This window comes from Lolium rigidum, chromosome 5, assembly GCF_022539505.1.
Source record: "Lolium rigidum isolate FL_2022 chromosome 5, APGP_CSIRO_Lrig_0.1, whole genome shotgun sequence".
NCBI classification, from domain to species: domain Eukaryota; kingdom Viridiplantae; phylum Streptophyta; class Magnoliopsida; order Poales; family Poaceae; genus Lolium; species Lolium rigidum.
The window spans coordinates 223,381,770-223,404,351 of record NC_061512.1 but is presented as its reverse complement, the minus strand read 5'-3'; the positions used below and the strand labels follow the sequence as shown (position 1 = coordinate 223,404,351).

At 43.0% G+C, this 22,582-nt stretch overlaps 1 protein-coding gene across 2 annotated transcripts; it reads right to left on the bottom strand.

Moving 5' to 3' along the window:
- Positions 1-15,143: 15,143 nt before the first annotated feature.
- Positions 15,144-19,126, bottom strand: LOC124652179 (serine/threonine-protein kinase D6PK-like). 2 transcript variants are annotated; one of them, XM_047191199.1, is made up of 3 exons: positions 18,870-19,126; positions 16,771-17,730; positions 15,144-16,342 (listed from the first exon to the last, which is right to left on the bottom strand). In XM_047191199.1, exons 2-3 carry the CDS (start codon positions 17,631-17,633, stop codon positions 15,475-15,477), a joined length of 1,731 nt encoding a protein of 576 aa, XP_047047155.1. In that variant the 5' UTR covers positions 17,634-17,730; positions 18,870-19,126; the 3' UTR covers positions 15,144-15,474. The 2 variants fall into 2 exon arrangements, with proteins under 2 accessions (XP_047047155.1, XP_047047156.1); XM_047191200.1 differs by lacking the exon at positions 18,870-19,126 and adding an exon at positions 18,362-18,444.
- Positions 19,127-22,582: the final 3,456 nt, after the last annotated feature.

The window sequence follows — 22,582 nt, the reverse complement described above, 5'->3', positions numbered from 1 at the left end:
AAGGCTAAAGATTGGTTGCTATCTACTGCCTAAGAATAGTATTGATTCATGGACTAAATGCAAGGATGCTTTTATTGGTAGATATTATCCCCTGCTAAAATTATATCTTTGAGGAGTAGCATAATGAATTTTAAACAATTAGATACTGAACATGTTGCTCAAGCTTGGGAAAGAATGAAATCTCTGGTTAAAAATTGCCCAACCCATGGGTGACTACTTGGATGATCATCCAAACCTTCTATCGAGGACTAAATTTTTCTTCGCGGAATTTATTGGATTCAGCTGCTGGAGAGTACCTTTATGTCCATCACTCTTGGTGAAGCAACAAAGCTTCTTGATAATATGATGATCAACTACTCTGAATGGCACACGGAAAGAGCTCCACAAGGTAAGAAGGTAAATTCGATTGAAGAATCCTCTTCCTTGAATGATAAGGTTGATGCTATTATGTCTATGCTTGTGAATGATAGGACTAATGTTGATCCTAATAATGTTCCGTTAAGCTTCATTGGTTGCACAAGAAGAACATGTTGATGTAAACTTCATTAAAAATAATAATTTCAACAACAATGCTTACAGGAACAATTCTAGTAACAACTATAGGCCATATCCTTATAATAATGGTAGCGGTTATGGTAATTCTTATGGAAATTCTTACAACAATAATAGGAATTCACCCCTGGACTTGAAGCCATGCTTAAAGAATTTATTAGTACACAAGCTGCCTTTAACAAATCTATTGAAGAAAAGCTTGATAAAATTGATATTCTTGCTTCTAGAGTTGATAGTCTTGCCTCTGATGTTGATCTTTTGAAATCAAAAGTTTTGCCTAATGAGATATTGATATAATAAAATTGTTACTACAGCAAATGCCATTCAAGTTAGAATTAATGAGAATATAAGATTAATGGCTGAAGCTGCGTGCTAGGTGGGATAGAGAAGAAAATGAAAAACTAGCTAAAGAGAAGAATATAGCTAAAGTTTGGACTATTACCACCACTAGTAATGCTAATGCTACACATGTTGCTGCACCTCCTACTCATACTAATAAAAGAATTGGTGTTAGCAATGTTTCACTTCTAATGCAAGCGCAAAAGCTACTAAGCGCTAAAGCTATTTGAAGCTACTAGTGATAAAATCTGCTGAAATTTTTCCAACATTGGGGATGATGATCCCATTGCTTTAGATTATAATGGTTTGAATTTTGATGATTGCCACATCTCTGAAGTTATAAAGTTCTTGCAAAAACTTGCTAAAAGTCCTAATGCTAGTGCTATAAATTTGGCTTTCACGCATCATATTACAAATGCTCTCATAAAAGCTAGAGAAGAGAAACTAAAGCGCGAAGCCTCTATTCCTAAAAAGCTAGAAGATGGTTGGGAGCCCATCATTAAGATGAAGGTTAAAGATTTTGATTGTAATGCTTTATGTGATCTTGGTGCAAGTATTTACATTATGCCTAAGAAAATTTATAATATGCTTGACTTGCCACATTGAAAAATTGTTATTTGGATGTTAATCTTGCTGATCATTCTACAAAGAAACCCTTGGGGAGAGTTGATAATGTTCGCATTACAGTTAACAATAATCTTGTTCCGTTGATTTTGTTGTCTTGGATATTGAATGCAATGCATCTTGTCCAATTATATTGGGAAGACCTTTTCTTGAACTGTTGGTGCTATTATTGATATGAGGAAGGTAATATAAAATATCAATTTCCTCTCAAGAAAGGTATGGAACACTTCCCTAGAAAGAGAATGAAGTTACCTTATGATTCTATTATTAGAACAAATTATGATGTTGATGCTTCATCTCTCGATGTTACTTGATACACACTTTACGCCTAGCTGAAGGCGTTAAAAAAGCGCTTATGGGAGACAACCCATGTTTTTACCTACAGTACTTTGTTTTTATTTTGTGTCTTGGAAGTTGTTTACTACTGTAGCAACCTCTCCTTATCTTAGTTTTGAGTTTTGTTGTGCCAAGTTAAGCCGTTGATAGAAAAGTAAGTACTAGATTTGGATTACTGCGCAGTTCCAGATTTCTTTGCTGTCACGAATCTGAGCCCACCTGCCCTGCAGGAAGCTCAGAAAATTATGCCAATTTACGTGCATGATCCTCAGATATGTACGCAACTTTCATTCAATTTGAGCATTTCATTTGAGCAAGTCTGGTGCCATTTTAAAATTCGTCAATACGAACTGTTCTGTTTTGACAGATTCTGCCTTTATTTCGCATTGCCTCTTTCGCTATGTTGGATGAATTTCTTTGATCCACTAATGTCCAGTAGCATTATGCAATGTCCAGAAGTGTTAAGAATGATTGTGTCACCTCTGAATATGTCAATTTATATTGTGCACTAACCCTCTAATGAGTTGTTTCGAGTTTGGTGTGGAGGAAGTTTTCAAGGATCAAGAGAGAGTATGATGCAACATGATCAAGGAGAGTGAAAGCTCTAAGCTTGGGGATGCACCGGTGGTTCACCCTGCATATATCAAGAAGACTCAAGCGTCTAAGCTTGGGGATGCCAAGGCATCCCCTTCTTCATCGACAACATTATCGGGTTCCTCCCACGAAACTATATTTTTATTGACCACATCTTATGTGCTTTTCTTGGAGCGTCGGTTTGTTTTTGTTTTTGTTTTGTTTGAATAAAATGGATCTAGCATTCACTTTATGGGAGAGATACACGCTCCGCTGTAGCATATGGACAAATATGTCCTTGGTTTCTACTCATAGTATTCATGGCGAAGTTTCTCCTTCGTTAAATTGTTATATGGTTGGAATTGGAAAATGATACATGTAGTAATTGCTATAAATGTCTTGGGTAATGTGATACTTGGCAATTGTTTTGCTCATGTTTAAGCTCTTGCATCATATGCTTTGCACCCATTAATGAAGAAATACATAGAGCATGCTAAAATTTGGTTTGCATATTTGGTTTCTCTAAGGTCTAGATAATTTCTAGTATTGAGTTTGAACAACAAGGAAGGCGGTGTAGAGTCTTATAATGTTTACAATATGTCTTTTATGTGAGTTTCTGCTGCCAGGTTCATCCTTGTGTTTGTTTCAAATAAGCCTTGCTAGCCTAAACCTTGTATCGAGAGGAATACTTCTCATGCATCCAAAATACATAGAGCCAACCACTATGCCATTTGTGTCCACCATACCTACCTACTACATGGTATTTTCCAGCCATTCCAAAGTAAATTGCTTGAGTGCTACCTTTAAAATTCCATCATTCACCTTTGCAATATATAGCTCATGGGACAAATAGCTTAAAAACTATTGTAGTATTGAATATGTAATTATGCACTTTATCTCTTATTAAGTTGCTTGTTGTGCGATAACCATGTTTAGCGGGAACGCCATCAACTCATTGTTGAATTTCATGTGAGTTACTATGCATGTTCAGTCTTGATACGAAGTAAGAGGCGATCTACACGAGTTGAATGGTTTGAGCATGCATATTGTGAGAGAAGAACATTGGGCCGCTAACTAAAGCCATGATTCATGGTGGAAGTTTCAGTTTTGGACAAATATCCTCAAGTCTCTAATGAGAAAAGAATTAATTGTTGTCAAATGCTTAAAGCATTAAAAGAGGAGTCCATTATCTGTTGTCTATGTTGTCCCGGTATGGATGTCTAAATTGAGAATAATCAAAAGCGAGAAATCCAAATGCGAGCTTTCTCCTTAGACCTTTGTACGAGGCGGCATAGAGGTACCCCTTTGTGAAACTTGGTTAAAGCATATGTATTGCGGTGATAATCCAGGTAGTCCAAGCTAATTAGGACAAGGTGCGGGCACTATTGGTACACTATGCATGAGGCTTGCAACTTATAAGATATAATTTACATGATGCATATGCTTTATTACTACCGTTGACAAAATTGTTTCATGTTTTCAAAATCAAAGCTCTAGCACAAATATAGCAATCGATGCTTTTCCTCTATGGAGGACCATTCTTTTACTTTCATTGTTGAGTCAGTTCACCTATTTCTCTCCATCTCAAGAAGCAAACACTTGTGTGAACTGTGCATTGATTCTTACATATTTGCATATTGCATTTGTTATATTGCTTTGCATTGACAATTATCCATGAGATATACATGTTATAAGTTGAAAGCAACCGCTGAAACTTCATCTTCCTTTGTGTTGCTTCAATACCTTTACTTTGAATTATTACTTTATGAGTTAACTCTTATGCAAGACTTATTGATGCTTGTCTTGAAGTGCTATTCATGAAAAGTCTTTGCTTTATGATTCGGTTGTTTACCCATGTCATATACATTGTTTTGATCGCTGCATTCACTACATATGCTTTACAAATAGTATGATCAAGTTTATGATGGCATGTCACTCCAGAAATTATCTTTGTTATCGTTTTACCTGCTCGGGACGAGCGAGAACTAAGCTTGAGGATGCTGATACGTCTCCAGACGTATCGATAATTTCTTATGTTCCATGCCACATTATTGATGTTATCTACATGTTTTATGCACACTTTATGTCATATTCGTGCATTTTCCGGAACTAACCTATTAACAAGATGCCGAAGTGCCGATTCTTTGTTTTCTGCTGTTTTTGGTTTCAGAAATCCTAGTAAGGAAATATTCTCGGAATTGGACGAAATCAAAGCCCGGGGGCCTATTTTTCCACGAAGCTTCCGGAAGTCCGAAGACGAGACGAAGAGGGGCCACGGGGTGGCCAAACCCTAGGCGGCGCGGCCCCACCCCGGCCGCGCCGGCCTATGGTGTGGGCCCCGTGCCGCCTCTTGACTTGCCCTTCCGCCTACTTAAAGCCTCGTGTGACGAAACCCCCGATACCGAGAGCCACGATACGGAAAACCTTCCGGAGACGCCATCGCCGCCGATCCCATCTCGGGGGATCCAGAGAGATCGCCTCCGGCACCCCGCGGGAGGGGAATCATCCCCGGAGGACTCTACGCCGCCATGGTCGCCTCCGGTGTGATGTGTGAGTAGTCTACCCCTGGACTATGGGTCCATAGCATTAGCTAGATGGTTGTCTTCTCCCCATTGTGCTATCATTGTCGGATCTTGTGAGCTGCCTATCATGATCAAGATCATCTATACGTAATTCTATATGTTGCGTTTGTTGGGATCCGATGAATAGAGAATACTTGTTATGTTGATTATCAAAGTTATGCTTATGTGTTGTTTATGATCTTGCATGCTCTCCGTTACTAGTAGATGCTCTGGCCAAGTAGATGCTTGTAACTCCAAGAGGGAGTACTTATGCTCGATAGTGGGTTCATGCCTGCATTGACACACGGGACGGTGACGAGAAAGTTCTAAGGTTGTGTTGTCTTGTTGCCACTAGGGATAAAACATTGATGCTATGTCTAAGGATGTAGTTGTTGATTACATTACGCACCATACTTAATGCAATTGTCTGTTGCTTGCAACTTAATACTCGGAGGGGTTCGGATGATAACTTCGAAGGTGGACTTTTTAGGCATAGATGCGGTTGGATGGCGGTCTATGTACTTTGTCGTAATGCCCAATTAAATCTCACTATACTCATCATGATATGTATGTGCATTGTCATGCTCTCTTTATTTGTCAATTGCCCAAGCTGTAATTTGTTCACCCAACATGCTGTTCGTCTTATGGGAGAGACACCTCTAGTGAAGCTGTGGACCCCGGTCCAATTCTCTTTCTTGAAATACAAATCTCTTGCAATACTTGTTTTACTATTTTCTCTGCAAACAATCATCTTCCACACAATACGGTTAATCCTTTGTTACAGCAAGCCGGTGAGATTGACAACCTCAGCTGTTTCGTTGGGGCAAAGTACTTTGGTTGTGTTGTGCGGGTTCCACGTTGGCGCCGGAATCCCGGTGTTGCGCCGCACTACATCTCGCCGCCATCAACCTTCAACGTGCTTCTTGACTCCTACTGGTCCGATTAAACCTTGGTTTCTTACTGAGGGAAACTTGCCGCTGTGCGCATCACACCTTCCTCTTGGGGTTCCCAACGGACGCGTGTCGAACGAAAAGACAATACGTCAACCACGCGCATCAGCGGCCAAGGCCCAGGCCGCGCTGCCCTAGTGTGTGGCCACCTCGTGGCCCCACTTCGTATCCTCTTCGGTCTTCTGGAAGCTTCGTGGAAAAATAGGACCCTGGGCGTTGATTTCGTCCAATTCCGAGAATATTTCCTTACTAGGATTTACGAAACCAAAAACAGCGAGAAAACAGACAAGCGGCTCTTCGGCATCTCGTCAATAGGTTAGTGCCGGAAAATGCATAAATATGACATATAATGTGTATAAAACATGTGAGTATCATCATAAAAGTAGCATGGAACATAAGAAATTATAGATACGTTTGGGACGTATCAAGCATCCCCAAGCTTAGTTCCTACTCACCCTCGAGTAGGTAAACGATAATAAAGATAATTTCTGAAGTGACATGCTATCATAATCTTGATCATACTATTGTAAGCATATGAGATGAATGCAGCGATTCGAAGCAATGATGAAGATAATGAGTAAACAAATGAATCATATAGCAAAGACTTTTCATGAATAATACTTTCAAGACAAGCATCAATAAGACTTGCATAAGAGTTACTCATAAAGCAATAAATTCAAAGTAAAGGCATTGAAGCAACACAAAGGAAGATATAAGTTTCAGCGGTTGCTTTTAACTTCAACATATATATCTCATGGATAATTGTCAACACAAAGCAATATAACAAGTGCAATAGGTAAACATGTAAGAATCAATGCACACAGTTGATACAAGTGTTTGCTTTTGGGATAGAAAGAATAAGCAAACTGACTTAAAAATAAAGTAAAAGATTAGCCCTTCGCAGAGGGAAGCATTGATTACTATATTTGTGCTAGAGCTTTTCATTTTGAAAACAAGAAACAATTTTGTCAACGGTAGTAATAAAGCATATGTGTTATGTATAAGATATCTTATAAGTTGCAAGCCTCATGCATAGTATACTAATAGTGCTCGCACCTTGTCCTAATTAGCTTGGATTAACACGGATTATCATTGCATAGCATATGTTTCAACCAAGTGTCACAAAGGGTACCTCTATGCCGCTCGTACAAAGGTCTAAGGAGAAAGCTCGCATTGGATTTCTCGCTTTTGATTATTCTCAACTTAGACATCCATACCGGGACAACATAGACAACGGATAATGGACTCCTCTTTAATGCATAAGCATTCAACAACGATTAATTTTCTCATAAGAGATTGAGGATTAGCTGTCCTAAGCTGAAACTTCCACCATGAATCATGGCTTTAGTTAGCGGCCCAATGTTCTTCTCTAACGAGTATGCATACACAAACCATTTGATCATGAAAATCGCCCTTACTTCGGACAAGACAGAACATGCATAGCAACTCACATGATATTCAACAAAGGTAAAAGTTGATGGCGTCCCCAGAAATATGGTTACCGCTCAACAAGCAACTTATTAAGAAATAAGACACATAAGTACATATTCTTCACCACGATAGTTTTTAAGGCTATTTGTCCCATGAGCTATATACTGTAAAGGCAAAGAATAGAAATTTTAAAGGTAGCACTCAAGTAATGTACTTTGGAATGGCGGAGAAATACCATGTAGTAGGTAGGTATGGTGGACACAAATGGCATAGTATTTGGCTCAAGGATTTGGATGCACGAGAAGAATTCCTCTCAATACAAGGCTAGGCTAGCAAGGTTGTTTGAAGCAAACTCAAGTATAAAAGGTGCAGCAGAGCTCACATATGAACATATTGTAACTATTATAAGACTTTACATTGTCTCCTTGTTGTTCAAACACCTCAACCGAGAAAATATCTAGACTCTAGAGATCAATCATGCAAACCAAATTTTAACAAGCTCTATGTAGTTATTCATTAATGAGTACAAGGTACATGATGCAAGAGCTTAAACATGATCTATATGAGCACAACAATTGCCAATTATCACATTATTCAAGATATTAAACCATTTACCACATGCGGCATTTTCCGTTTCCAACCATATAACAATGAATAAAATAGTCCAACTTTCGCAATGAACATTAAAGATAAAGCTAAGAACATATTTGTTCATACGAAACAGCGGAGCGTGTCTCTCTCCCACACAAAGAATGCTAGGATCCGATCTTATTCAAACAAAAACAAAAATAAAAACAAACAGACGCTCCAAGTAAAGCACATAAGATGTGACGGAATAAAAATATAGTTTCACTAGAGGAACTCGATAAGTTGTCGATGAAGAAGGGATGCCTTGGGCATCCCCAAGCTTAGACGCTTGAGTCTTCTTAAAATATGCAGGGATGAACCACGGGGGCATCCCCAAGCTTTGACTTTTTACTCTTCTTGATCATATTGTATCATCCTCCTCTCTTGACCCTTGGAAACTTCCTCCACACCAAACTCGAAACAAACTCATTAGAGGGTCAGTGCATAATTTATATATTCAGAGGTGACATAATCATTCTTAACACTTCGGACATTGCACAAAGCTACTGAAAGTTAATGGAACAAAGAAATCCATCAAACATAGCAAAACGAGGCAATGCGAAATAAAAGGCAGAATCTGTCAAAACAGAACAGTTCGTAAAGACGAATTTTAAAGTGGCACCAGACTTGCTCAGATGAAAATGCCCAAATTGAATGAAATTTTCGTACATATCTGAGGATCACGCACGTAAATTGTCAGATTTTTCTGAGTTACCTACAGAGAGGCATATCGAAATTCGTGACAACAAGAAATCTGTTTCTGCGCAGCAATCCAAATCTAGTATTGGCTTTACTATCAAAGACTTTACTTGGCACAAAAATGCAATAAAATAAAGATAAGGAGAGGTTACTACAGTAGTAAAAACTTCCAAGACTCAAACATAAAACAAAAGTGCAGAAGTAAAATAATGGGTTGTCTCCCATAAGCGCTTTTCTTTAACGCCTTTCAGCTAGGCGCAGAAAGTGTGAATCAAGTATTGTCAAGAGACGAAGCATCAACATCATAATTTGTTCTGATAATAGAATCATAAGGTAACTTCATTCTCTTTCTAGGGAAGTGTTCCATACCTTTCTTGAGAGGAAATTGATATTTAATATTACCTTCCTTCATATCAATGGTAGCACCAACGGTTCGAAGAAAAGATCTTCCCAATATAATGGGACAAGATGCATTGCATTCAATATCCAAGACAACAAAATCAACGGGGACAAGGTTATTGTTAACCATAATGCGAACATTATCAATCCTCCCCAAAGGTTTCTTTATAGCATTATGAACGAGATTAACATCCAAATAACAATTTTTCAATGGTGGCAAGTCAAGCATATCATAAATTTTCTTAGGCATAACAGAAATACTTGCACCAAGATCACATAAAGCATTACAATCAAAATCATTGACCCTCATCTTAATGATGGGATCCCAACCATCTTCCAACTTCCTAGGAATAGAGGTTTCAAGTTTTAGTTTCTCTTCTCTAGCTTTTATGAGAGCATTTGTAATATGTTTTGTAAAGGCCAAATTAATAGCACTAGCATTGGGACTTTTAGCAAGCTTTTGTAAGAACTTTATAACTTCAGAGATGTGACAATCATCAAAGTCTAAACCATTATGATCTACAGCAATGGGATCATTGTCCCCAATATTTTGAAAAATTTCAGCAGTTTTGTCAATTTCAGCAGTTTTAGCAGTTTCAGGTAATTTTGCACGCTTTGCACTAGGAGTAGAAACATTGCCAACACCAATTATTTTACCATTGATAGTAGGAGGTGTAGCAACATGTGAATCATTAACATTACTAGTGGTGGTAATAGTCCATACTTTAGCTACATTATCTTTAACAAGTTTTTCATTTTCTTCTCTTTCCCACCTAGCATGTAATTCAGCCATCAATCTTATATTCTCATTAATTCTAACTTGTATGGAATTTGCTGTAGTAACAATTTTATTATCAATATCCTTATTAGGCATAACTTTCAATTTTAAAAGATCAACATCAGAGGCAAGTCTATCAAGTATCAACCTTAGAAGCAAGAATATCAATTTTATCAAGCTTTTCCTCAACAGATTTGTTAAAAGCAGTTTGTGTACTAATAAATTCTTTAAGCATGGCTTCAAGACCAGGGGGTACACTCCTATTATTGTTGTAAGAATTCCCATAAGAATTACCACAACTATTACCATTAGCAGAAGGATATGGCCTATAGTTGTTACCAGAATTATTCCTATAAGCATTGTTGTTGAAATTATTATTTTTAATGAAATTCACATCAACATGTTTTCTTGGGCAACCAATGAAGCTAAAGGAACATTATTAGGATCAACATTAGATCTTCCATTCACAAGTATAGACATAATAGCATCAATCTTATCACTCAAGGAGGAGGTTTCTTCAACAGAATTTACCTTCTTACCTTGTGGAGCTCTTTCCGTGTGCCATTCAGAGTAATTTATCATCATATCATCAAGAAGCTTTGTTGCCGCCCCCAAAGTAATGGACATAAAGGTACCTCCAGCAGCAGAATCCAATAGGTTCCGCGAAGAAAAATTCAATCTTGCATAAAAGGTTTGGATGATCATCCATGTAGTTAGTCCATGGGTTGGGCAATTCTTTACCAAGGATTTCATTCTCTCCCATGCTTGAGCAACATGTTCATTATCTAATTGCTTAAAATTCATTATGCTACTTCTCAAAGATATAATTTTAGCGGGAGGATAATATCTACCAATAAAAGCATCCTTACATTTAGTCCATGAATCAATACTATTTCTAGGCAGAGATAGCAACCAATCTTTAGCTCTTCCTCTTAAGGAGAAAGGAAACAATTTCAATTTTATAATGTCACCAGCTACATCCTTATACTTTTGCATTTCACATAGTTCAACAAAATTATTAAGATGGGTAGCAGCATCATCAGAACTAACACCAGAAAATTGCTCTCTCATAACAAGATTTAGTAAAGCAGGTTTAATTTCAAAGAATTCTGCTGTAGTAGCAGGTGGAGCAATAGGTGTGCATAGGAAATCATTATTATTTGTGCTAGTGAAGTCACACAACTTAGTATTCTCAACAGTACCCATTTTAGCAGTAGTAAATAAAGCAAACTAGATAAAGTAAATGCAAGTAACTAATTTTTTTGTGTTTTTGATATAGAGAGCAAGACAGTAAATAAAGTAAAACTAGCGACTAATTTTTTTTTGTGTTTTGTTTAAGTGCAGCAAACAAAGTAGTAAATAAAGTAAAACAAAGCAAGACAAAAACAAAGTAAAGAGATTGGAAGTGGGAGACTCCCCTTGCAGCGTGTCTTGATCTCCCGGCAACGGCGCCGGAAAAAGTGCTTGATGCGTGCGGTTAACACACGTCCGTTGGGAACCCCAAGAGGAAGGTGTGATGCGTACGAGTAGCAAGTTTTCCCTCGAGAAGAAACCAAGGTTTATCGAACCGAGTAGGAGCCAAGAAGCACGTTGAAGGTTGTTGGTGGCGGAGTGTAGTGCGGCGCAACACCAGAGATTCCGGCGCCAACGTGGAACCTGCACAACACAATCACAGAACTTTGCCCCAATGTAACAGTGAGGTTGTCAATCTCACCGGCTTGCTGTAAACAAAGGATTAAACGTATTGTGTGGAAGATTGTTTGCGAAAAACAGTAAAGAACAATTGCAGTAGATTGTATTTCAGATGTAAAGAATAGGACCGGAATCCACATATCACTAGTGGTGTCTCTCCCATAAGATAAACAGATGTTGGGTGAACAAATTACAGTTGGGCAATTGACAAATAAAGAAGGCATAACAATGCACATACATATATCATGATGAGTACTATGAGATTCAATCAGGGCATTACGACAAAGTACATAGACCGCTATCCAGCATGCATCTATGCCTAAAAAGTCCACCTTCAGGTTATCATCCGAACCCCCTCAAGTATTAAGTTGTAAACAACAGACAATTGCATTAAGTATGGTGCGTAATGTAGTCAACACAAATATCCTTAGACAAAGCATCGATGTTTTATCCCTAGTGGCAACAGCACATCCACAACCTTAGAACTTTATGTCACTGTCCCAGATTTAATGGAGGCATGAACCCACTATCGAGCATAAATACTCCCTCTTGGAGTTACAAGTATCAACTTTGCCGAGCCTCTACTAGCAACGGAGAGCATGCAAGAACATAAATAACATATATGATAGATTGATAATCAACTTGACATAGTATTCAATATTCATCGGATCCCAACAAACACAACATGTAGCATTACAAATAGATGATCTTGATCATGATAGGCAGCTCACAAGATCTAACATGATAGCACAATGAGGAGAAGACAACCATCTAGCTACTCGCTATGGACCCATAGTCCAGGGGTGGACTACTCACACATCAATCCGGAGGCGATCATGGCGATGAAGAGACCTCCGGGAGATGATTCCCCTCTCCGGCGGGGTGCCGAAGGCGATCTCCTGAATCCCCCGAGATGGGATTGGCGGCGGCGGCGTCTGCGGAAGGTTTTTCGTATCGTGGCTCTCGGTACTGGGGGTTTCGCGACGGAGGCTTTAAGTAGGCGGAAGGGCAGGTCAGGGGGCCACACGAGGGCCCCACACAGCAGGCCGGCGCGGCCAAGGCCCAGGCCGCGCCGCCCTAGTGTCTGGCCACCTCGTGGCCCCACTTCGTATCCTCTTCGGTCTTCTGGAAGCTTCGTGGAAAAATAGGACCCTGGGCGTTGATTTCGTCCAATTCGAGAATATTTCCTTACTAGGATTTCTGAAACCAAAAACAGCAGAAAACAACAACTGGCTCTTCGGCATCTCGTCAATAGGTTAGTGCCGGAAAATGCATAAATATGACATATAATGTGTATAAAACATGTGAGTATCATCATAAAAGTAGCATGGAACATAAGAAATTATAGATACGTTTGGGACGTATCAGCGGCGACTGAAAGTTTAACTTTATGTGTAGTTTGCCGGCGAGGAGGAGATCATGAATGGCATCATACGCGGCCATGCCTACGAACCCCCGGTCGACGACTACGAAGAAGAGGCCGACGAGGATGGGGGTGAGGAGGAAGTCCAGGAGGAGCTGATCGACGCCGAGACCGGCGCCAGCGTGAGGAGGACGCGTGGACGGTCCACCGGCACTCGTGGTCCCAGGTGGAGGTCCTTGGAGGATGAATGCCTCATCGAGACGTGGAAGCAAGTGAGTTTTTGCCCCATCACCGGCGCAAACCAAACCGGAGGCAAGTACTACAAGCGCATTCTCGATTGTTTCAAATAGAAGAAGAACTATGGTGATTACGCCACCATGGAGATGAACCGAAACAAGGGTGCCCTCTCTCACCGTTGGAACTTGATCAAGGCGGCGTGTAGCAAGTTCCATGGCTTTTACGAGAAGATCAAGGCACGGAAGGAGAGCAGCAAGACGATGGTCGATTGGGTATGATCTCTATCTTATTTGCATATGAATTGTTGATCAATGTTGTTGCATATGAATTGATGATGTATATGAATTGATGATCAATGTTGGTGCATATGAATTGTTGATCAATGTTGTTGCATATGAATTGATGATGTATATGAATTCATGATCAGTGTTGTTTCATTGTTTTGCATCATATGTTGTTAGATGCGCGATGCCCTCGACATGTACAAGCACATGAACGACGACAAGGACTTCCCGTTTATGCATTGCTACAACAAGCTCCAAGGTTGCAAGAAACGGGACGACCTCCTATCCACTCTCTTGAAGGACGGGGAAGATGGGCCGGTCGATCCAGCCGGCGCCTCCACCGGGCGCCCCATTGGCAACAAGAAGGCCAAGGCCGACAGGAATGCGGCGCCGGTTTTGGTAGCCATGGACGCCTCCATCGAGAAGATGATCACCTCCTTCTCGGTGGAGAACAAGGAAGCTTCCGATAGAGCCGCCGTCGTGTGGAAGGCCATCCTCGACAAGCAAGACGCCAAGATCGAGTTGGAGAGGGAGAGGGTGGAGGCGGCGAAGATGGAAGCTCCCGCCGCTGCCGTGAAGGCCACCAACGAAGCGACGCAGCTCTCGTTGGCCAAAATGTCTCAAGAATCGAAGATCTTGATGGCCGACATGGAGAAGATGGACCCCTTGGCGCGGACGTGGCACGAGATGTACCGCGAGCGCATCGGCCAAGAGGTGATGGCGGCGCGAGCTACGTCGGCGTCTCCCCCGGCACCGTCCACGTCAATGTCTACCCCAGCACCGTCCCTGTTCATGTCTCCCCCGGCACCGTCCCCGTTCATGTCTGCCACGGCACCCTCCACGTTCATGCCCCCCCCCCGGCGACCGTGGATCCTGTTGCAGCGACGGAGCTGCCGCCGGCCGCCGATGAGGAAGCCGTCGAGGTTGCGCCGCCCGTGACCTCCTTCGTGTGATCATGTGACCCTTTTTTGCGCCGGAAACGGCGATCTGATGGCCGTGTGTTGGCCCGAACTTCTTATTCGTAGATTTATTCGAATTTGGTGGCCGTGTGTTGGCCCAAACTTCTTATTCATGGACTTATTCGAGTTTTTATGGTTATGTTTGAGATTTCAAATTCAAATTATCTATCGAGACCGTCTGTTTGGGGGTTCCGGTGTGGAAGCAGCTCCCCCAAATGAAGGATGCTCCGGTGGAGATGCTCTAAGGATGTTGTGCAGGCGCCCCCCGTTTGGGGCGCCTATTTAGGGCCTCCGGTGGAGATGCTCTAAGGAGTGCGGGAATAACTGGCAGTACTACAGTGGTGATACGCCGTAATTGGCTAATTGCAGCAACCAACTCGTGCTTCTCGTTGAAGCAAATCCAGATCGCTTCCAGATCTCTCCTTCTGCAAGGAAGTTACATACATAATGTTGAAGTATGCAGGACGTAGAGCATACGACATGGGAGTATGGGGAGAACTGGCATTATACGTCCGGAGACAATAAAACCAGGCAAGAACGGACAGTTTCTCGGATCGATCAGCATCAGTATGTCACAATCAGCAACTCGTAGATGTGCACGTTTTCTACTCTCAACAAGTCACAATCGGCAATCATACAACAGGGCCGATGGTGAGATGGTAACAACTAACAAGTAACTGCATTGTCAGTCATGACGGTACATCATTCAGCAACACTCAGGAACAGACAGCGCGATCAATGAAGAAGAAACATCAGTTACAAGGTACAAATAGCGGTTACATTGACAGCTTGAACAAGTACTCATCAAATCCTTCAAAGAGTACCATACGCGGTTTTCCGAAAAATCGCAATTAACATGCATAAGAGAGTATTTGACTAGAGCTAACAAGTTCAATGGAAGAAAAAAGAAACTTGGGGCAGGGCAGGGGCTCCAGAAACGAGCTCTTACAATCTACAACAAACGAGTGTACCTTCCCAGCCAAGAGGAGCTCTACATCTTTCTTCTCTTTCTGCGCCGCGCCAGCCAGCTCAAATGCGCTGCGTCCGATTCCATGTGCCACGAAAAAGGCCTAGAAGAACTCAAACTCTAGGTAGTTATCTGAGCCCTTCTGGTTAGAAGCCGGTGCGACCTTTCCATTGGCTGATGGGGCTTGCTTCGGGCGGCAGTCCAGCTCTACAGGCTTCGGTATGTCCGGAGGGCTCGCGCATCTTATGAGAGCCCAGTTCACACCCTCGAAGAAGGGGTGTTGCTTTATCTCTGTAGCTCCACGCTTGTGCCCGAGCCGGTGCTGCGGGTCCTTGACCAGTAGTCCCCTTATCATGTCCCTTGCTGAGAAGCTCACTAGCGGGGACTCTGGGAACCGCAAGGGCTGACCGACAACGTTGAAAAGCGTAGCCCGGTTGCCTGAACCCTTGAAAGGGGTCTTGCCAAAGAGTAGCTCATACAAGAATATGCCAAAGGTCCACCAATCCACCGCGCTGCCATGGCCTTCTCCTTTCACTATCTCTGGGGCCAAGTACTCGTGGGTGCCCACAAAGGACATGGACCGGGCATCAGTTGGCTCAGCGATCATCTCAGGGAATAGGTTCACTTGGTTTGCGACTTCAGGCTTTGATTTCTCCTTCTTGGATTTAGACTTGGACTTGGACTTGGAGAAGAATCGAGGACCAAAGCATGTGGTTGGAACAACACACGATGGCTGAATGCAAGCAGGCTGCACACAGTATGCTGCATTGTTCCTCTGCAGAGCATCCAGGGCAGGGTTTGCTCCCCTGATCACGGTTGGGCTCGTTGAACAACGAAGAGAGAGGTCAAAATCTGTCAGCATGATGTGGCCATCCTCCCGAACCAGGACATTTTCAGGCTTCAGATCACGGTAAATAATCCCAAGCATATGCAGGTACTCCAATGCAAGGAGCACCTCTGCAACATAGAACCTGAAACATCAAGTGCAGATTTGAGGTAAATTCTTTAGCAAAGGCTGGTCAGCACATCTTTGTTATGCAAATCAAAATTTGCTCAAAAGAACACATGCCTATCATAACGCGTGAAATCTAATAATGATCCACTTCTTAATCACAGCAATTTAAACTATACACTATCATGGCATGGAACATATTAGTTATCTAGGACATACTGCACTTTCCTGATTAGTACATGCACAATAAACTTGTTAAGTATTAATTAGAGTGTAAAACTACTTACATATGTCAAGTACAACCTGACAAGTCAATATAATCACAAAAGATAGTGAAATAATGTTAAGCAGTAGGCAAGACACATAATAAACCGTCTAATAAAAAAGGCCCATGTAATCAACAAATCATTCACAATGAACTCATAGATAGCAGGAAGGAGTGCATACTTTGCTGCTTGCTCTGAAAAATGTTTTCCAGCCTGCCTTTGTCGAAGGGTGTGCAAGTCGCCTCCAGGGCAAAACTCCATCACCAGACACGAGAACTTGTCCGTCTCAAAATGAGTATATAGGGTTGGTAGAAATGGATGATCCAGGGACTGCAGTATCTCCCGCTCAGTCTGCGCCCGGAGCAGCTTCTTCCGACTAGCCAGAGATGTTTTGTCCATCACCTTCATCGCAAAGTGGCTCTTTGTTCCACTCAGTTCAGAGAGGTACACACTGCCAATATCACCAGAGCCCAGCTTCTTGAGCAGCCTAAACTGGTTGAGACCAAGAACACCTTCCCTGGATTTGACCACTTGGATGGCCTCCCACCTCGAATCATTCCCTTTGTGCGGCTTAGTGGTGGCACTGCTCATGCTGCTGCAGGAGCTCTCGTCACTCAGGTCGCTGCTGGCACTCACACGGCACATGCTGCTCTTGCCACTCTCGGTGAAATCCCGTCCACTCGTCTTGGCACTACCACTGGTCTTACCCAAACTATTTGTCCCATCACTCACTTTAGCAGAAGCAAAGCTATCACTCATGCTACTCTTTTGCGATGACTTCTTTTCCGGATTCTCATTAGAATCCGAGTCTTTCTTCTCCTTTAGCTCCCCAGAATCTCCGTCCGGGGCTAGTGGCACATCCCCGGAATCCGAGGAGAGGCCTGAGGTATCCTTCTCCAACACAGAAGCTGGAGATTCCAGCTGCTCGTGCGGCTCCACCGAAATCTCCTCAGCAGCAGCAGACCGTTGCCTGCCATCTTCCCCCATCTCCTTGGGCTTCGCCGCTTGCTCGGGCATGCTTTTGGGAGCAGATTCAGAAGACATGAACTGGAGAGTTGATCAGCAAACAGACAGATGTACAGTCCAGCTGCCCAGTCAGTACCCAGTTGAGGACTGACCAAGCAATTCCCAACTGCCTAACCTGCAAACCGAACATCGAATTAGCATACCAACAGAATAATTAGGGTTTGTTCAACACATGCGGCACCAATCCCTTAGAATATATATCCACACAAATCATCCAACAGCCTAGTCTCACCAACCAAAACACGCAAAAGGATCAGAAACATTCCAAGAAATCTAAACGACCGGACCAGGTAAGATGGACAGCTGAACTGCTGCGACAACAAAGCGAGCTAAGACGAGCAGAAAACAAGCACAGCGGACAAGAAAAATCCCCATGCGCAAGCAAATCAAAGGGCCGTAATCTCTTGAGGAATCCTTCCTGGGACCAAGAAATCACCTGCAGGCTGCTGCAGACTCACACAGCAGGAGCTACAACTACGCGCTGGTGGGCAGATCCGCCCCTACTACGCCGCCGCATCAGCTCCCCGCCCCAAAAGGCTCCCCCACCCAGAGAAGAAGAAGAGGAAGAAAGAGGGCCGGCCTAGAGATCAGAAGCCCCCCACCCGGCAGCATCACCCACAAAAATAGGGCGGGGTGGGCCAGAAGCGCGGAGATTAATAACAAAAGGGAATCTTTAAGATATCCCCAAAGGAGGAAGAGGGAGGGAGGGAGGAAAGAGGGAGGAAGAAAGGGAGGAGCATTGCAACCTGGCACAGCTAGCTGCCTCGCCTGCGAGCTCACAAGGCGCGCGCACACATCCCCCTTTGCCTGCAGGCCCCCACCTCAAAGGAAGAGGCGGGCGGGCGGGCCGGCAGGCATGATGGAGCGCGCCATGGATCATATGAGCAACAGCGCGGCAAGTACACATGCGGTGTCCGTCCGGTCCGCCCCCCCACCACCACCCACAAGCGCAAGCACAAGGCGGCATGGGGCGGCACTAACTCCAGTAGCCATTGAATGCAAGCAAGCGAGCAACAGAAAGAAAGAAAGAAAATGTTTTTACGATTATTTAATAGAGGAAGAAGACGAGGGAGGGGGAGGCGGATTGGATCTAGAGAGTGATGGGCGGCGGCGTGGAAGCCGCAGACGCAACAGATCGAGGCCGGACGAACGCGCGCGCACCCCTCATCCCCCCACCTGAGGAAAATGACGCCCACCGCCGCCGCTAGGCTAGAATCGGTCGAACAATCAGGGCCGGGCCGGGAAAGGCGGTACCTTTGCGTTGCTAGGAGGACCGGGAGGAGGCGGCCGTCATGGCGGTTGCGGCGGCGGCGGCGGCGGGATATTGTCCAGCCGGCTGCCGGGGCGTGGGGCAATGGCAGCGGAAGTGGATGGAGGTGGGGGCTGGCTGGAGGAGTAGGAGTAGGAGTGGTGAGTAGTACTAATTGGTGTGGGGATCCAAATCCATGGAGGGGTGAGCAAAGAAAGAGACAAGTGTTTGTGGAGACGGGACGGGTCAAAGATGATGGTGGTGGTGGTGGTGAAAAGCTGGGCTTTCGGGGCGCATAAACTAGGGCGGTTGATTCATCATGGCCTCTCCACGATTAATTAACCTCCCGTCCTGGCTTAGGGTGGCTGACCACCCAGGTACAGCGTGCAGGGCGTGGTCTCCTCTCTTTCGCAGCGACCGAGACTCCCGTGCCCAACGTCCACTTTTCTGCACCCTATGGTGCTTTGCTGCGAGCGCGAGATCTGGATGGTGGAGGGCCATCCTGACCGTCCCTTTCTCTTCTCATCTAGGGTTTCAGGGTGGAACAACAAAGGTTTTGTTCTACGGTTTGCAGGTAGCCATGCAAAAGCTTGTGTATCTGGCTCCTCTCCTAAACACCTCCCTTTTGGAACGTGTGTGATCCAGGTGCACATTTTTATGCACAAGGTTACATTTTTTGGGCAACTCCATTTCAAGTTCATTACATTCCACCGAAAACCTCGAATTTCATGTTTGATTAAAAGAATGCGAGGCGTCGGCCTTTTACCATCTCTTGATCAGCCAAATTGCAGAACAACATGCCATTATCTTCAACCCGAATTCGATGATCTATTCAACCATGGGCTAGAGCATAATGACAGTACATCATCGATCTTAACACTCCCAAAGTAATAGGATGGTCATCCAACCAAACTCGCAAAAGATCAGCACCCGTACGTCTTGCGAGAGGTATCTTGCTCTTTCTAGGTTGCGAGGAAAATGACATCTTCAAAGGTTTACAAAACAATTGTCCTCGTTTTAACATGTCGTTCGGTAACCACTAGTTTCTCCAACATGACATTTTAGATTTCGCCATCCCTTGAGTTGCTCTCACGTGGCTTGGTAAACCCATGTGTCAACTAGACGCCCACCACACCTCATCAGATCACAAATGGCAACTCCTAAAATGCCTCTGTAAATATTGAATTTATAGTCATCGCAACAACAACATCATCTAGATTAAAAAAAATAACAATAGGAACCAGCCTACTTGTAGTTACTTTTCGTCGCTAGAATACAATATGCATGTGTCACTGACATGTTGGTCTAACGAGAGAGGATGCAAGTGCGTAGATCCAAAATGCATAGATTTTTTAAAGGTGGGAAAGAATTTTATAGTCATTCATGAGGTCTCGTAAAGGAATCTACTTTGGAGTCCCCTCACATGTGTGAATCAAACATTTGAATTTGTCCTACTTCCCTTTAGTATTACATGTGTTTACCGAGTCCAAGTGTATTCTAGTGAAATTTTGGAAACATTCCTTGCAACTGATTTTTTTTTTGTGAATTTAGCAAGATCAAAAAGGATGTGTCGACAAAGGGTCCATAGATCCAAAATACATGTAACCTAACAAGGTAGAGAAGAATTTTATAGCCATTCATGAGGTCTCGTAAAGGAATCTACTTTGGAGGCCTCACACATGCGTGAATGAAAACATTTGAATTTGCAGTAGTTTTCGTTAGTATTATGTGTGTTTACCCAAGTCCAAGTGTACTCTAGGAGAATTTTGGTCAAAATAACCATTGCGACTGATTTTTGGTGAGTTTGGCCAGAAAAAAAAAGACTATGGTCATTCAAACACGATCTAGAATTTTGATCACGACAAAAAAAAAAAAGCTGATTGAGTTATTTATAGACAAGCCAAACATTCTCCATTTCTCAACAGCACTAGTGACCTCATCTCAAAACAAAAACGAGAAACTCTACTCTACCCTTTCACGTGATTGCCATGGATCCTGAGAATTGGTCTGCCGCCTCTGGTGGCATGGCCGGCAGCTTCGGTAACGGAGCATAAAAAAGAAGTGCTAATATCAGCGTTCCCTAATTAATCTCCAACGCCCAAAGCAGCCTTGGAATGACGCATCTAAATTCCTCAAGCACAGTGACCCAACTGATTACCCTTATCTGATGGGATGCTGCTGATGTTGATTGGGGTGCACAAAGCTAGAACACCAAGAAATCGGAAACTAATTTGAAATCACAGCTGCCACCATCGAGAAATTTGCCTCTGCCGCGCTGCCAAATGGAGATGCAGGTTAAAATTATTATCTTTGATGATATGTGATCTCCATCAACCGATCGATCGTTGCGATCCTGAGCGTTGCCAATGAGCAAAGAGTAGTGCCGATGATCGGTTTAATTTGGCACCTTTTGGGCAGCAGACAGCAACCTGAAAACTGCCGATCGACGAGCACTAGCGCGACATGAAAATTAGTTGTTAATTAGGGAGTGCATAATGCGCCCCCTCGATCTCTTTTCTGCCGCTTCTTTAAATTAATTCTTTCCCATGGCACCGAACGCTGGTGTCCCTTTCCGGCTGGCCTGCCTACGTGTGGCCCGTGGATCTACACACACGGTTTTAGACAATGGATCCACGAACACATGACACCGTATCGTGGAATCTTGGAAGGGTTAGGTGTTTTACAAGAAACCATAGTGTTAGGTCAGTGAATCAGGGTTAAGTCGTGGAGTAATCTTAGCTAGCGACGATTTTGCCGAACCAAATCGGAATGTAATCAGGCTTGCATGTTTTGTTTTCAAGAGAGACCATTCAATCAAGGTCACCACGGTGTGCTTGGTGATCGAGCCGATTGGCATTGCGTTCGTGGCAATGAGTCAATGGCCTAATAAACGTGCCACATTTTCTATCTATTCCCCCTACAATTATAAAGTAAGGTTGACAAGCCATGTGAAGCTAGAAAAAGAAATCAATAATTACATAACATATTTTGCGGATGCGATTAAAACTAGGATATATAAAGCCACCGGCAATTAACTCTCAAGTCTTGGGTTTTACTAAAGTTCATGTTCAAATACAGTGACCATCGATCACAAGAAACCTCTTGATGCAAAGAAAATAACATACAAATACATAGCTCAAGGTGAGGTAGTCAATATCCTAGTTTCAAGCTCGACATCTCTTTCTCGGTAAGAGCATCACTCCAGAATGTAATTTATCCTTAATCAAAAAGCATGCAAATACATTTGTGGAACATGAAACAAATCTTATCTAGAGATACCGCACATCGCATGCAAGAGGGAAATCACATCTTAATCGATCCACAATTCATGACATGATTTTCAGTAAGATTGAAAGTCACCACCATAACGACCAAAGTAAGCAGTTGTGTAAAACGGGCACATTGTTGAGCACATGCAGATCACGGAACGACGAGGTTCTCCCGATATCTCACAAGCGGGTCTATCCAATGCTTGCCAAATTACGTATGTATTGAAATCTTCACATGTATGGTGCAGGGTGTGTACAATTTTTTCACCGTTGATCTCTTTATAATAATACATGTATATGTGTATGTAAATTGGGTTCCCAAAAAGCAAGGCCCATAGGCCGAGCAAAAAGGTCAACCAACCTAACTCATGTAGGATAAGGTCCACATATATTAAAATATACTGCTCCCTCCATTCTTTTTAGGACGGAGGGACTAGTATAAAAAAAAC

Coding starts and splice junctions, on each gene's coding strand:
- LOC124652179 (XM_047191199.1), bottom strand. CDS start 17,633: ATGTCTTCTGAATCTGCTCCCAAAAGCATGCCCGAGCAAGCGGCGAAG. Junction 16,343..16,770: donor TTTTCAGAGCAAGCAGCAAA/GTATGCACTCCT, acceptor TTGATGTTTCAG/GTTCTATGTTGCAGAGGTGC.